The sequence below is a fragment of the Centrocercus urophasianus genome, unplaced genomic scaffold, assembly GCF_019232065.1.
Source record: "Centrocercus urophasianus isolate 14NV4802_14NV808 unplaced genomic scaffold, USGS_Curo_1.0 seq_14, whole genome shotgun sequence".
Taxonomy (NCBI): domain Eukaryota; kingdom Metazoa; phylum Chordata; class Aves; order Galliformes; family Phasianidae; genus Centrocercus; species Centrocercus urophasianus.
In genome coordinates, this window is record NW_024884586.1 from 46,120,169 (window position 1) to 46,134,393 (window position 14,225).

At 41.0% G+C, this 14,225-nt stretch overlaps 1 protein-coding gene across 3 annotated transcripts in view; it reads right to left on the minus strand.

Moving 5' to 3' along the window:
* MTHFD1 (methylenetetrahydrofolate dehydrogenase, cyclohydrolase and formyltetrahydrofolate synthetase 1) overlaps window positions 1-14,225 on the minus strand; it is a 38,232-nt gene that overhangs the window by 15,211 nt on the left and 8,796 nt on the right. For all 3 annotated transcript variants that reach the window (XM_042814207.1, XM_042814208.1, XM_042814209.1), the window contains exons 4-16: window positions 13,763-13,816; window positions 13,233-13,369; window positions 12,980-13,080; window positions 12,555-12,691; window positions 11,149-11,260; window positions 7,157-7,284; window positions 6,352-6,449; window positions 5,536-5,709; window positions 5,191-5,327; window positions 4,889-4,935; window positions 2,526-2,633; window positions 2,354-2,428; window positions 255-357 (exon numbers count right to left, since the gene is read on the minus strand). In XM_042814207.1, the coding sequence (XP_042670141.1) occupies window positions 255-357; window positions 2,354-2,428; window positions 2,526-2,633; window positions 4,889-4,935; window positions 5,191-5,327; window positions 5,536-5,709; window positions 6,352-6,449; window positions 7,157-7,284; window positions 11,149-11,260; window positions 12,555-12,691; window positions 12,980-13,080; window positions 13,233-13,369; window positions 13,763-13,816 (1,411 nt within the window). The remainder of the gene's footprint in view (window positions 1-254; window positions 358-2,353; window positions 2,429-2,525; window positions 2,634-4,888; window positions 4,936-5,190; window positions 5,328-5,535; window positions 5,710-6,351; window positions 6,450-7,156; window positions 7,285-11,148; window positions 11,261-12,554; window positions 12,692-12,979; window positions 13,081-13,232; window positions 13,370-13,762; window positions 13,817-14,225) is intronic.

Consider the following 14,225-nt stretch of genomic DNA (forward strand, 5'->3'; position numbering starts at 1 on the left):
CACAAGCAGAAACTTGCACCAATTAGTGAGGCCCAGTCTGAACTCTCAAAGATTAAGGTTCAAGTCCTGGTGTCAAACCCTTTAGAAACAGGATCCCATCTGTAGGCACCCATCCCACCGAACACATAGACCAGAACTGCTTTGCTTCCCTTTATCCCAGAAGACTTTGTTCTTTCTGTACTTGCAACTTCATTTGATAAGTTCTGGTGCTGTTTTTTTTTTTTAGCAATACTATAATTCAATGGTTCTTGTACCTCTTTGCCACGTTATGGTGGCTGGATCGATGTCCAATCTCACAAATAAGTTTACTTCCTCCGCTGTCAAGGCTGCAGGATCAGTTTTGCTAATGCCCAATTTCTGTGGGAGGAAAGAATAATAATAATTAAAAAGTATCATGAAAAGATTTAGAGAAATGAACCTTCCACTACAACAATTGGCCTTTGGCAGCAGCACCTGAATATTCAGAAATAAGGAGTAAATGCCCTACCAGCATCCTTTCAAGCCCACAACAACATAAATTGATCCATATCAGTGTAAATCCGGAAGCAGAGCTTGCTGCTTGCCAACTAGCAAATGGCAGTGCAGATAATAGAGCTTGTCAGGGCAGCCTGTCACCTAATTTTGTGCAAGGCATCTACAGAAAACATAAGAAAGAAAGAAAGCTCTGCAGTTTCTTACATGCCTTGTTCTAATCATTAGTTTCACATGCTTACATCCATTTCTCATTAGTTTGCCTAGGGTCACTGCACACAGCCATACATATTTGAAGACACGGCTCTCAGCACGCTGGTTAAGCAGCACAAAGGAGGAATTAAACAATTCGATCACAAGGCTGTCAGCATCCCAGAAAGCTGATCCTGAACATACTGAGAGGATGGGCGGTTTGCCAAGTTGCTTAATTGAGAGAAGAATTATCTCAAGACTGATACAAGTGCTAGCTTAGAAATGAGGAAAACGATTGAGTTGATTTATGAATGAACAAGCCTTTTTTAATTAACTAGACAGCTAAGTCCTACTTTCTCCAGAAGAACAGCAGGAAGAAAGAGGTCTGTTCTCTTCCTCTTCAAGTACATCATTAAAAACAAACAAACAAATCCCCACCGTACCATGAAAAAGATCCTCTTTCTCGAGTATTAGCATCCTTACAGTCTACCAAGCCACGTGACAGAGCTACTTTGCTCAGCAGTGAAGCAAGCCATGTATTTTCTAATGGTAGAAAAATTATAGCTAATTAATAAATTAGAGTTTTATCTTCCTAAGTATTCTACTGGTCCTGGCCTCCAAGTGGGCAACTGACAGAGCATGAATACCGTTCAAACAGGCTTGTTCCTGGAATAAGCTTAGCAGGTCTGATTTTGTCCTTCAAGCCAGAAGGTTAAGCCCAATGCAAAACTACTCTTGTTCCTCATTTGTTAAGAGGCCAGGGACACACAGGTTCACATTCATTACTGAGAACTGAGGAACTGCGACCTGCTCAGGGTCCAATGTTCAATGGTAGGTGTACTCATTTAACTGAGATTCTCTTTCCTGAGCCAAGAAGTAAGGGATGTAGGGGATGCACATTTTTTCTTCTGTTTCCTGCTTGCTCAATCTGGATGAGACAAGAAAATCTTTACCTTCTCTTTTTGCTGAATTTTGTAAACTGTCTTTTTGGTGCTGCATTATCTATACGGCTGTCACATGAACAGGAATTATTCATCTTTATCTGTAGCTGACTGTAACGGACAAAGACTAATGCTGGGCTTTTCTGAAACTACATTAAGAACACTAAATTGTCACTATTACAAAGGGCACTAATCTCTCTGCTTCTTCCCACTGTTACTCACACAGCATATAACAAGTCAAATCAACGATTCTTCCCCTTGAAGCTTCATCTCATTGTTACCCATGCTGTAACATAGGCTACCAGACTTTTGCACGCTTGATGCAGAAAACAAATGCTATCAGAATGACAATCCAGTTGTTGGTTGGTCTAGTGAGTTTCTTACGTCAGATGATAAGTGATAGGGTGCAAGGAAACAGTCTCAAGCCGAGCTAGGGGAGGTTTAAAATGGCTTTTAGGAAGAATTTCTTTGTGGAAAGGGTGGTTAGGCACTGGAACAGGCTGCCTAGGGAAATGGTGGAATATGCATCCCTAGAGGTATTTAAGAGGTATGCAGACATGGCACTAAGGGACATAGTTTATTGATGGGGCTACTCCACAAGTCAGGCTATGATCCTGAAGGTCTTTTTCAGCCTAGGTGATTCTGTGACCTACAGAGCAACACAAATGTTTTCGTAACCAAACTCAGAATAAATAAAGGCGGAGTAAGTGGAACTGAATCAGAAACCAGTGTGAAACTAGAGAACTTACTTGTAGTCTTCGGATTTGAATCTCTGAGAACTTCCTGACTCCGTTGACAGAAGGCACCAAACGGTTATAGAGGGCCTGGCAGAACAAAATATACAGTTAGTGCTGCTGGCACACCCCAAACATCTTGACCAGAATGAGATGGGTTGAAATACACCACAAGAAAGGATCCTACCTGGTCACTCTGAGTTAGTTCATGGAATATACGTGTGTCCACAGCAGCAGCAACCAGGTTGTTCGCTGCAGTGATAGCATGGATGTCACCAGTGAGGTGAAGGTTAAACTGAAGGACACAGAACACATCGCTTATCTCATCTTGCTGCAATTTTCATATATTTCAATACATCGTAGACAGGTGGAGAGAGACATATTAATAGCAACACTAAAGCGAGTGAGGGTGGAGGGGGAAGAGATTGCTCAGTGCAGCGTGTGGAAGTGAGGAAAGAATTTCTCTAAAACAGAAAAATGCCTCCCCCACATTTATGTCATTTTACAAACTTCCAGAACAGAGCTTCCAAATACGATTTTTTTTTTTTACACTAGAACCATTCCTTAATATCTGAGAACAACATGGTACAGCATATCTGCATTGCTCCTCCTTCCCCCTCCTTCTGACCCACTCACATCACTTGCACAACAGGCTTCACACATACCTTAGCTAAAGCTCCTGCTGCTCCCACAAACACATCTGAGCTAAATTCAAGCCAGCAACCTTGGGTGGTGCTAGCAATAAAACTGTGGTTGCAAAGAGCTCTGCATAAGCTAACCACTCACACACAGTACTGTAGGCAGGCCTTGCAGACCACATACTACACAGTGACAATGCCAGTAATTTTCTAGGTTCTATCTCGTTAAAAAACGGTTTGAGTGGGTTTGTCTACGTGAGTTTTCTTCCTGCACTGTAGCTATACTGAAAAAAGATTTTGGATATAGAGTTTATTGGACAAACCTGTATTAGGACAGAGAAGGAAAGGTTGCTGTTAAGATGATTCTTTTTATCTGTAGCAGTGCAGCACAGGAGGAAGATGAAAAATTGACAATAATAAAGTGGTATGACAGAAGACTATGATACCACTGTGTCAGAGCTCTGCTACTGTGGTCTTATAAACCAAACAGCAAAAAAAGCCAGAGTGGAACTAGTCACACAGCAATTATAAATCCTAACCAGGAAACGCCAATTTTTCTTATTCTACATATATGCAATAAGAAGCAATTATTACTACCTCAGCTCTACAGTCATCACTGAAAAATGTCTCACTTGCTAACAGTTTTCTGGGATGAAAGCTGCATGCAGAAACATCTGATATCAAGGTCATTATTGCATCTACTATATCATAAAACATTACTACTTGGAGTCATGCACAATTAAAATACTCCCACAAGACCACAACGTGTTTTTCTACCATGTGGTAGAAAGGACTTCTACTTGAAGTCCTTTCTGTGTATCACAGAATCACAGAATGGCCTGGGTTGAAAAGGACCACAATGATCACTTAGTTTCAACCCCCTGCTATGTGCAGGTCACCAACCACCAGACCAGGCTGCCCAGAGCCACATCCAGCCTGGCCTTGAATGCCTCCAGGGATGGGGCATCCACAACCTCTTTGGGCAGCTTTCAGCCAGTTTATTTCAAGTGTGGGTCTGTCTCCCACTGCTGCACACGCCCCAGTCTTTTATCTTGTCTTACTAACACTCTCAAACAGGAGGAGATTATTGTTACTGTCACATTTATCATTCACACATGCTTTTGGCACATGACTAAATCAATCATCTGCCTCCTTAACATTTTTTCATTTCCCCCATCCCCCATCAAATCTTCTCTGGACTTGCTGCACCAATAGGAACAAACAGCCCTTTTGATCATTTTTGCTTTTCCTCCAAAAACTGTCCTCTGTCAACCAATGGTGCACAAGACAAAGGTAAGATTCTACAGGTAATTACAAGAGAGTTGGGGGATGCACAAGAGCAGGAGCTACATGTGCCTGTCAGTTCCCTGCCCCCAGAGAGGATTTCACTTGTTGCCAAGTCACATGAAAAAAAAAGCACTGCAGTGCCAGTCACCCACAGGCTCAGGTCTTGGCATTATTGATTTGCATTTTCCCTTTTCCCATTCCATGTCAGTAATCTAAAACACAAGCAGACCAAAATAGCTCACAGAAGGAGTCAACGACCACTCTTGCTGACAGAACTATTTAATATGCTTCCAAAACATATTAAGTCATTATAATCTTAATTTCAGCGCTGGGAAAAAGAGGTACAGGATGTACTCTGCTCAAGGGTATGCAGTAATTTGGGGCAGAAGAGAGGAGGGAACAGAGGGACAGGGAATTCTCAGTTCTGTGAAATTCCCTGACCATGCAGACACTCTTCTGAAACAAACAAAGAAGTGCATTTTCCAAAAAAGCTTTGCTGAAATCAAGCAATCATTCTTGCAATGCTACTCTGGGAAGTATAAAAAAAATACTAAGTTATCTGACTGCAATATTTCTTCAAGGTCTGCAAACTAACTGTGCAGTGAGACTTTGTATAAACAATTACCTCTTCCATGGGAACAACTTGAGAATAGCCACCTCCAGCAGCTCCTCCTATGGAAAGACAACAGTCAAAGCATGCAAATAAAGGTCTCTCTAGCTCAGGGTGGTAATATATGTATTCTATTATGACTTTAAGAAGGCAGCTTAGTTAATGTCCCAGCATAGCACTTGAGAAAACACTGAAGAATTTACCAAGGTTTTTCTTTCTTAAAGAAATGCCATCCTAACTGGGAATTACGTAAAACTACAGTGCAGCATTCAAAGATTTTCATCCTGCTATCTTCCCTTCATTTAGTCAGCTCATACCTTTTATACCAAAAGTTGGCCCCTGAGATGGCTGCCGAACACAAGCAAAGACATTCTGGTGAAGGTGCGCTCCTAAGGCTTGAACAAGACCTATGGTGGTGGTGCTTTTCCCCTCTCCCAGAGGTGTGGGAGTAATCCTGCAGTGAGAAAGTACAACAGATACAATGAAGCTCCTATAGTAGGTGAGCCTCAAAACAGTTGCAGGCATCAAACAGGTACCTACTGACTGCAATTAATGCCAGTACTTCATACAGTCTGCTTACCACAAGACAAGCACCACTATCAAAATTTCTCTTCATCCTGACACCATGTAAGCGATGTCTCCTTAGTTAACATAGTACTTACCCAGTAACAACGACGTATTTGCCATCAGGCTGGTTCTTCAGACGTTTCAGAGCTGACAGATAAACCTTGGCTTTAGTTTGGCCATACAGCTCTATCTCGTCAGGGAGAAGGCCAATTTCTTTTGCAACTTGATTAATGGGCTTGGGTATGCATGACTGTGATATTTTGATATCACTGAAAGAAAGAAAGCAAGGGCAATTAGTAAATATTACTGACTTCTCACAAACGTCCCGCTTTTGGCAGCATGAGTCAAAAGCACTTGATCTATGTTCTGAAAGGGAAGCTTCATCCTTTCCTAATAACAAAAAAGTCAATTCCATCAATATTGGCCACAGCAGAATACAAGTACCTTCAGAGGACAACAACAACAAAATTAAACAAGCAAAATTATACAAAAGAATGACTTTCTGTAGATACCACGTAAGGCCCTGCTATCACATTCTCCGTATTTTCAAATCCTTGTGGATTCTACCAACTCCCACTTTAAGGCGCCAGGCTTTTGCCATGTCAGATAGAAAAGTTGCTACATGCTGAGTCAGCAAGTCTCTAGCTCATACAAAACGTCTGTGGAAAACCACATTTATAGCTGAATGTTCTAAGGATTCCCCAAGCCTATGTTCAGCATGTGCCACAGGACCACTGATGGTTAGCTCTGCTCACCTGGGAGACCTCAACCAGCTTTCTCTTTACGTCTCTCCAAACTTCAACCCCAGTTACACTCTACATACTTGTTTGCCCTATATTATACAAAACTTGCCAACGGAAGTGAGCATTAAAACGCATGAATATCGTCAGTAGCTTCACTGAAAGCATTACCTTGGAACAGGCATCTTTAGGGTAAGCTGGTTGTATTGGATGTTCCATTTTCCAGGCTGGAATTTCTCCAGAAAACGCTGCGCGCTCTCCACTGTACTCTAAATCAAGCATGAAAAGGCATTACAGCAACAACTGCTGTAGGAACCTTGTTGGTTAACAGAGCTTTATATGAGTCTTCCCCTCCTCTTTACCTCAGTTTCGACTAATATAAAGTGCTTTAATTTAGAACTATTGCTAACAATGCAGAATGAGGTTTTGCTTTGAATTTCCTTGAGAGGAATACAGACAGATTTGCCTGGATCTATCAGTAGAGATACTGATAGATAAAAATCCAGTCCTGCAAAATATTTTATTCATATATAAATATTAATATATATATATATGTTGCAACTTTCACTGTGCTTCTTTTTTAGTGCTGTTTGTCAGTACCATCTCTTAAGCAAAATAAACAGAGGGAGCAGCTTTCCTCTGCCTCCTTATCCCCATTACCTTATGGAGAGTTTTAGAATTACATCCAGAGCTTTGTCAAACAAACCAGTTTTCACAGTTTTGAGAATGTACAGTTTAAAAAGAAAAAACAAACAACACACATGCACACACAAAAATCCACAAGGCAGCTGTTCTTCCTAACATTTTCCTCATGTTCACCTTCTTCATCGGTCTGCAAACACTAACTAGGCTTCTAGGCAAGAGTAAGGAGGAAGCACCAACTTCTCTTCCTAGCGTGCTGACAGCCAGCAGCAATATACCCCAAAAGCAAACATAGAGAAGAAGACTTGTGATGGCTCACACTCTGTTCACATACCTGCATTAACATGGCCACAGTCATTGGTCCAACACCACCAGGAACTGGAGTAATGTAAGAAGCTTTCTCTTTTGCTGTTGCGTATGCCACATCTCCTACAACTCTTTTTCCACTGGCCTTTGTGCTATCTGGGGATTGAAGGAAAGAATAAGTTACACAGAGAGAACAGCAGTGACTGAAGCTGAAGTCCTTTCCTCTGTTGGAATAACCAAATCAGCAGCTAAGTACACAGGAAGCTGCAAAACAAAACGACACCCTAAGATGAAGCTGTTATCACCATGCTTCACCCAGAACGTCAGGGTTCATACACTACATCTTCCCATTAAGTGCCATTTATTATCAGCCAGACATCAGAGGGTCTCCCTTTTCATGAGATCAAGGCAATCTGAAGACTCCAAAACAGTTGGGGGAAGCAAAGCATACACCAGATCTTACATCTGTGCATATAGAGCACACAAACAGGACATACAGAGATGTCACATTAACCACCCTTTCACAAATCTTGCAGTACTGCTCTGAAGACAAAAGTAAACTTTCAGTATTAAGGAGATATGAATCAGTGATCTAGAAGACACTAAAGGAACGTAGCTGTTCCAAAAACCAAGACTTACAGCTGCTCTGTTCCGTTTTGGAGGAAATCTAGAACTTACTATTGAATAAAATTATCTACCTTTACAGAAACTGAAGACAGAAATTCTTACTTACTGCCATTTTAACGATGGACTGGTAAATACTACAGTCACAGAGAACAGTCTCCTCAAAACCAACCTCACAGGTGACTTAAAAGAGCTCCAGCAGAACAATCTCCTTGCTGGCAGAAACAAATGCTACCACCTGCTGTACTACATGAAATTTAAGGTCACCCATAGGAGACAAAAAGACAAAATGCATTTGTAAACTATGAGAATCATCTAAGGAACTCACCAGTTATGGACACAGTATAACAAAAAAAGCAAATAAGTTTCTCCTGGAGTAGCAGATCCTTATTTCAGGTATCAGGCCTTGAGAAAATGTTAAGCAGTGTGAAAAAACGCATGACAGATTTTAATACTGTTAAATTGAAATATTATCTTGCATACCACAAATGTATGCTCAAGTTATTGATTATGTTCTATTCATGCATACATTTGATGAGGAGGAAGAATGTAAGAGAAAGCAAACTCATTAACAGCTTACTGCGGTAAAATTCAAGAGGGAACAAAAGCAGCTCCTATCCGCAGGGATGTTCAGCTGCACTGTTACTGACGATCAGTTGTTTGGGTGTTCTACGGAAGGTGTGTTTTAAGCAACACTTACTTTCCCTGAAGTTCAAGCTTTGAACTAAGTCACAGCTGTTAACATTGTTTCTACAGCAACTGTCAAGTTTTACTTCCCAAACTGCAGACCAGCCCGGCCTTCCGCCTCAGACAGCAGGATTAAGTTTGCAAAAGGCAAACAGTATGATTATATTTTCTTCCTTGGATTCCAAGCAAGCTTACCAACCACCCCAGTCAGAAAGGTTCCAGACCTCAAAATGAAGAAATCAAGTGATGAAACACATGACTTCAAATACAAACAGCCTGATCTGCTACACAAGACAGACACTGTGATGAGCGCAAGCCAAATAAACCCCAAGTCCGTGCCCCTGCATTCCCACTTTATGCCAAGTGCTGCTGAGAACAACTTAGATGTTATCCAGTGACTTTTAAAAAATCATTTTGAAGGAAAACCTCACATGCAGTGCTTTCTGCTTCTTTCCATTAATTTTATCTTCTTAATATTCATCATTCTGGCCTTAAATTACAGAGTTACAGAAAGCATTGGTGACACTGATAACTGTTCCTTGTGCCTGTGTCTTCTTTGGTACAGTAGGTTACCCAACTAGCTAGAACATATGACGGACAGCATCCAAGGACTTTGAGATCTGAGAGATGAAGGAGACACGTACACGTATGTAACAAACAGCCACAATGATCTCTGTCTCTGGGGTGCTGCAGGTCCAATTGCAGAACTAATTTACAGTCCTACTTTGCTAAGATCAGAGCTGGGAATATTCACACTGTAAACTTGTACATTATACCAATGTACATGGTATGTGGATAGGATGTCTGACAACAGGTTCAATACAATCTGGTTTTATTGGCATGTGGTGCCAATTCAATTCCCAGAACTCAGAAACATCATTAGGTCAAGATTGCTCCAGCATCTTTCTGGCTCCTCTTGTGTTTGAAGAGCATGGCACAGAAATCAAAAGAAGCAGGTCCTCTTCTGCTGCTCTCACATTCTGCTGTTTAAAGTTTTTATTGGCTAGGGCTGCAAAATCCTGTATCAGAGGTATCCTCTGAATAGGAACACTTCCTCCAACAGGAGTCACAGAGGGACACTTCAAAAACAGTGCCATCTCTGGGAAACTTCTCTGCCTGCAATGCTCTTCATTCCAGTGGCAAAGCAACTCCTATAGGCCTAGAATAAGGCATTCAGAACACCTGCTGAACTAGCAATCACCTGCATCAGTAAGGAGAGAAATACAAATACGATGATATTTAGAAAAGACACACTCCTCTGTAAAGGTTTCAGGAAGTCTTCTCTCACTCTCTCTACTGGGAGACCTGGAAGAAATTCTGTTCAACTGTAACACGTAAAATGCAAGGCCCGATGCATCCCACAACTGCACATTCAGAGATTTCTCTTTTCTTCAGCTGCAATCACACACACACCCAGCAGGCACCTAGCTGGGTGCACTTAAAGCTATGGTAAGACATATGTCAACTGTGCTATTTATCTCCCCATTGTTCAAAGCATCATCACTGATAACTCTACGCGTCAAGCCTTGACCAGTGAGCTTCACACAGTATCATAAACAAACTGGCATATAACACTGAGTAGGCTGGCAGTATAAGAAACCCAGGCCTCAGTGCAGTGCCAAAGCAAACTGCAAGGAAACAGGGATGTGACCACAGAGATACAGTTCAGATCAAGCCTGAAAAAAAAGTCATCATGTCAGAAATGCAAAGGTACACAATGAGCAGGGTAGTGCCCAGACGTCTCTGCTTCACCAATAACAACAGCGACTCTGCTTCTTGGCAAACTGCCTAACTTTGGGAAGCTTGGCACGAAATATTTCAACAAACAAATAGCAACAGCCGATAGTTGTTTTTTTTTAAGCTTTAATTACACAGAGGATTAATGGCTTTTAACGCAAATCAACGTCATCTTTGAGGAATAAGACTGTTGAGCAGAAATTTCTTTACATTCCATTAAATGGCAACAAGATGAGTGATTAATTATGAAAACTACCTTCTAAAAACCCTGTGGGTGTAGCAGAGAGATAGCTGGATAGTGACTAATTTTCCATATCATTGAATATCTGCAATTTGGATTTAAAATGAGGTGAAAACAGAAATTGCCAGACTGCCTGTTCCTCAGCTAAATGAAACCCTACCCCCAATCCATTATGTTCAAGCACTTTGTTCTGTGCCAGAGCCACTGTCACCAATTTTCTTGCAGCACCTGCTTTGCTTCAAGACAACAGTCATTCAAACCTAAGAAGTTAATGTTATGATTCAACAAATCCACAGCTACTTTAAGAGGCTGCTTGCCATTTACGTGTTTCAAACAGAACAGCTTAATGAGATCTAACTGTGCAAATTAACGACAGCGAAGCTGCACGCTCACAAGTGACAACAGCAGCAGGATTTAGCTACATGGATGTGGCAAATTGCATACATACTATGTTGTAATACTACATAGGCCTCCTCTTTTCTCTACAGATAATCAGTCTCATTGATGGCAGAAACAAAACTATCACTGATCTGCTTCACAACAGTACTTCAAAACCATCTTTGTTTTATTCTTGAATCTTCAGAAGGGTTGCCATCATTACTTAAGACAGACTTAGATGAGAAATAAATCCATATGGACTAGAAATACCAAGGAAACTGTATCCATGTACTTACATAGCAACTGCATTTATACACAAATAAATCCCCACTCTTTATACATTACCCACGCACCTGGCACATGGTTAATTCCGCAGTCTATTACAATTGCACCAGGTTTGATCCATTCACCTTTCACCATTTCAGCTTTGCCAGCTGCAACCACCAGGATATCAGCTTTAGCAACCTAAAAATCAAAACATATATCCATATAAACAACTCAATATCACAAACAACAGAAAAAGGCAGAGCTGCTTCAAGAGCAATTTAAATCAGTTTCAGTTGTAGTGAAATTGTGTGCTCACCCACTGCATCTAGAGGACTGGAAGGGCGTCATCAGCAATGAAAAGTAGCTAACAGTTCTTGGCAAGGACAAATTCCCACAGCCAGAAATTGCAGCCTATTTTCAGGCTCCTACCCTGAACTGTTGCTAGTCTACACTTCACAACCTCCTTTGAACTCTTCCATGATTCCCAAATGCATGATACACAGTACTTTTAGATGAAAGCCTTCTGCATACTCTGATCTTCTTTCCTTCCAATATCCCTACATATTAAGCTACATATTATCTACTTCTCTCTACTGGAAATACACCCAGAACTCATCAGACAGCTAACAAGAACAACCCCTACACAGAACAGGAAGCTGCACTTCATTTGTGGCAGCATTGTTGTGGTTTTCATATCCAGGACTGTGTAACATGCAAGACCTGGGGAAGCTGATTGTAATTCAGCACCAGTATTTGTTCAGACGGTAATCAGCAAATATGACAGATCTGGTCACAAAGTTCCTACCACAACCTTGGACAAAAGCTCCTTGCTACTTCCCCTGAAGCTTCATTTGTATCAATAGGAAGCTGCTATCCCCTGGATTTTTTTATTTGTATCTTAGACAGTGTTTCTGATCTTGCATTTGAGTTATAGTCAAGTACACCTACCCCCTTTCCAGCTTTGATACTTGCCTATAAAGCCTGGCAGTGTTGATTGCTCAACAAAATTCAAGTAGGTGGCAGCACAGCAACACACTATTTCTGTCACTCTTACTGCTAAAGAAGAAAATGGTACAAACTCCCAGTCATAGAAAACAGAGTAGAAAAAAAACACGGGGAAGGAATTTGGTCTAGCATTTCCTAGCCATGAAAGTAGAAGATCACTTGGATTTTTTAGGGAAAAAACAAACAAACAAAAACATACACTGTCTTGCAGGCCACTGCTTGGAGATTAGGAGGGAATGATTGAATTCCCAGTGCTTGCCCAAATAAAAATAATAGTAATTTTACTGTTATAGTTGCAACCCCCTAAGGAAGGGCCTTCAACAGCAGTAGATTCATGCAACCATTCAATGAACAATAATGGAAAATTATTTCAGATGAAAAACAATCCAGACCCACTGACTTAGACAACATCAGGCAAAAACATGCAGCTGGCAGCATTGGCTTGCAATACATAACTACAGCCTTATAAGTCCATCCCTTCCCTTACCTCCTCAGCCAGAGTTGAGGTCTTTGAATGGCAAGTGGTTACTGTTGCATGATTCCAGAGCAGCAGGTCATGCATAGGAGCACCAACGATCTTACTGCGACCAACCACTACAGCTCTTTTCCCTGTAACCTGGATGCCTGGACCACAGGAAGGTAGGAAAAAATAAAATGTCATTCTGCATTCCATTCCATTCCATTCCATTCCAGTAGCTCTAGAATATATTGGTCAGTATGTGTCTCAATCTTTCAGGATACTACTTATCTTTCGGGTTTTGCATTGCTTTAAACTAGCTGTTTTCCTGTGTGAAAAGGCAGAGATGAAACATGGCAATTCAACAAAAGTTTCTGCATGAGAGACAGCCTTGCAGCATAACTTCTCCTCTCATTGAAGGCTATTGCATTCATGAATAATGAAAAACTCCTTACCTGTCTGTCTGATAAGTTCCATGCATCCTTTTGGAGTACAGGGAATAAAGCAGTCTCCAAGGTCTCCTCTAGACAGTTTCCCAGCATTGATGCTACTTAAGCTGTATTTTGAAAGAATAAAACGGCCGTAAGTTCCCAGTCTCATCTCAAAATTACCTGTTAATAGGGAAGGGGAGGGAAGAAAAAAAAGGAAAAAAAAAAAAGTCTAATTCTGGAGTAGCCGTGATGTTCTCTAGGGCTGATGTCAGCTTACCCATCTACATCCTTCTCAGGTGCAACAGCATTGGTTATTTTTTCAGTATTGATAGGTTTATCAGAGTCAAGGGGCAGCTGCACTATAAAGCCATGAACAGCAGGGTCTCCATTCAAAGACGAGATGCACTTGAGGACCTACAAGCAAAGTCCAAAAACCTAGTGGCTGATAAACTGAAGCAAGATTAACAGAAGGTAAAAACAACACAACACAACCCTATGTGGATTAAAAGACAGAACACACTTTTTTTTTCCACCCAAAACAAATGAATGACTCACATTTTTTATTCTGAAAAACACATCTGCTAAAGTTTCTAAATTTTATGTAGTTGTGCTTTAGCTTTCTTAAAAAAAAAAAAACAACACAAAAAACAACACAACAAATAGCCATCAGTTCCTGTTCTTCTTTCATGAGTCAGCATCTGCAGACAAGCAGTCCTTCCCTCCCTTTTTACAAAAAAAAAGATAACTTTACCCCCTTAGCTTGAAATTGAAATTACATGATTTTTCTTTATCAACTGCATTACTTACCTCAGCTTCTGTTGCTGTGTTTGGCAGTTTTATATGATTGGCACTGATCCCAATCTGCAAATGAGAATACCCAGAAATTATCCCATTTCTGAAATGATACCAGAGATTGATCTGCCTTTTCTTTCAGTCAAGCTCACCCTCATCTACATTTTGTCACATTTTCTAGTTCTCTCCCCTATTTCTGTTGGTACAGTCCTTTTATTTGGAAATGTCATCAGTGAAGACAATGAAAGATAAGTAGCTTGCCTACTTATATTGGCCCATCTTTCAACTGTCCCATTCACCTTTTGGCATGAACAACTGCATCTTGGCTTGACAGCATATTGCTCTAAGAAGCCAGCATAGAAGCCAGCTGTCACCTAGGACAACAGGGACTCATTAGATTCCCAGCCCTGCTGTAGCATGCAATGGACCTCTTGGTGACAGATGTAAGGCAACTGCAGCTATGTATCAACAAGAAACA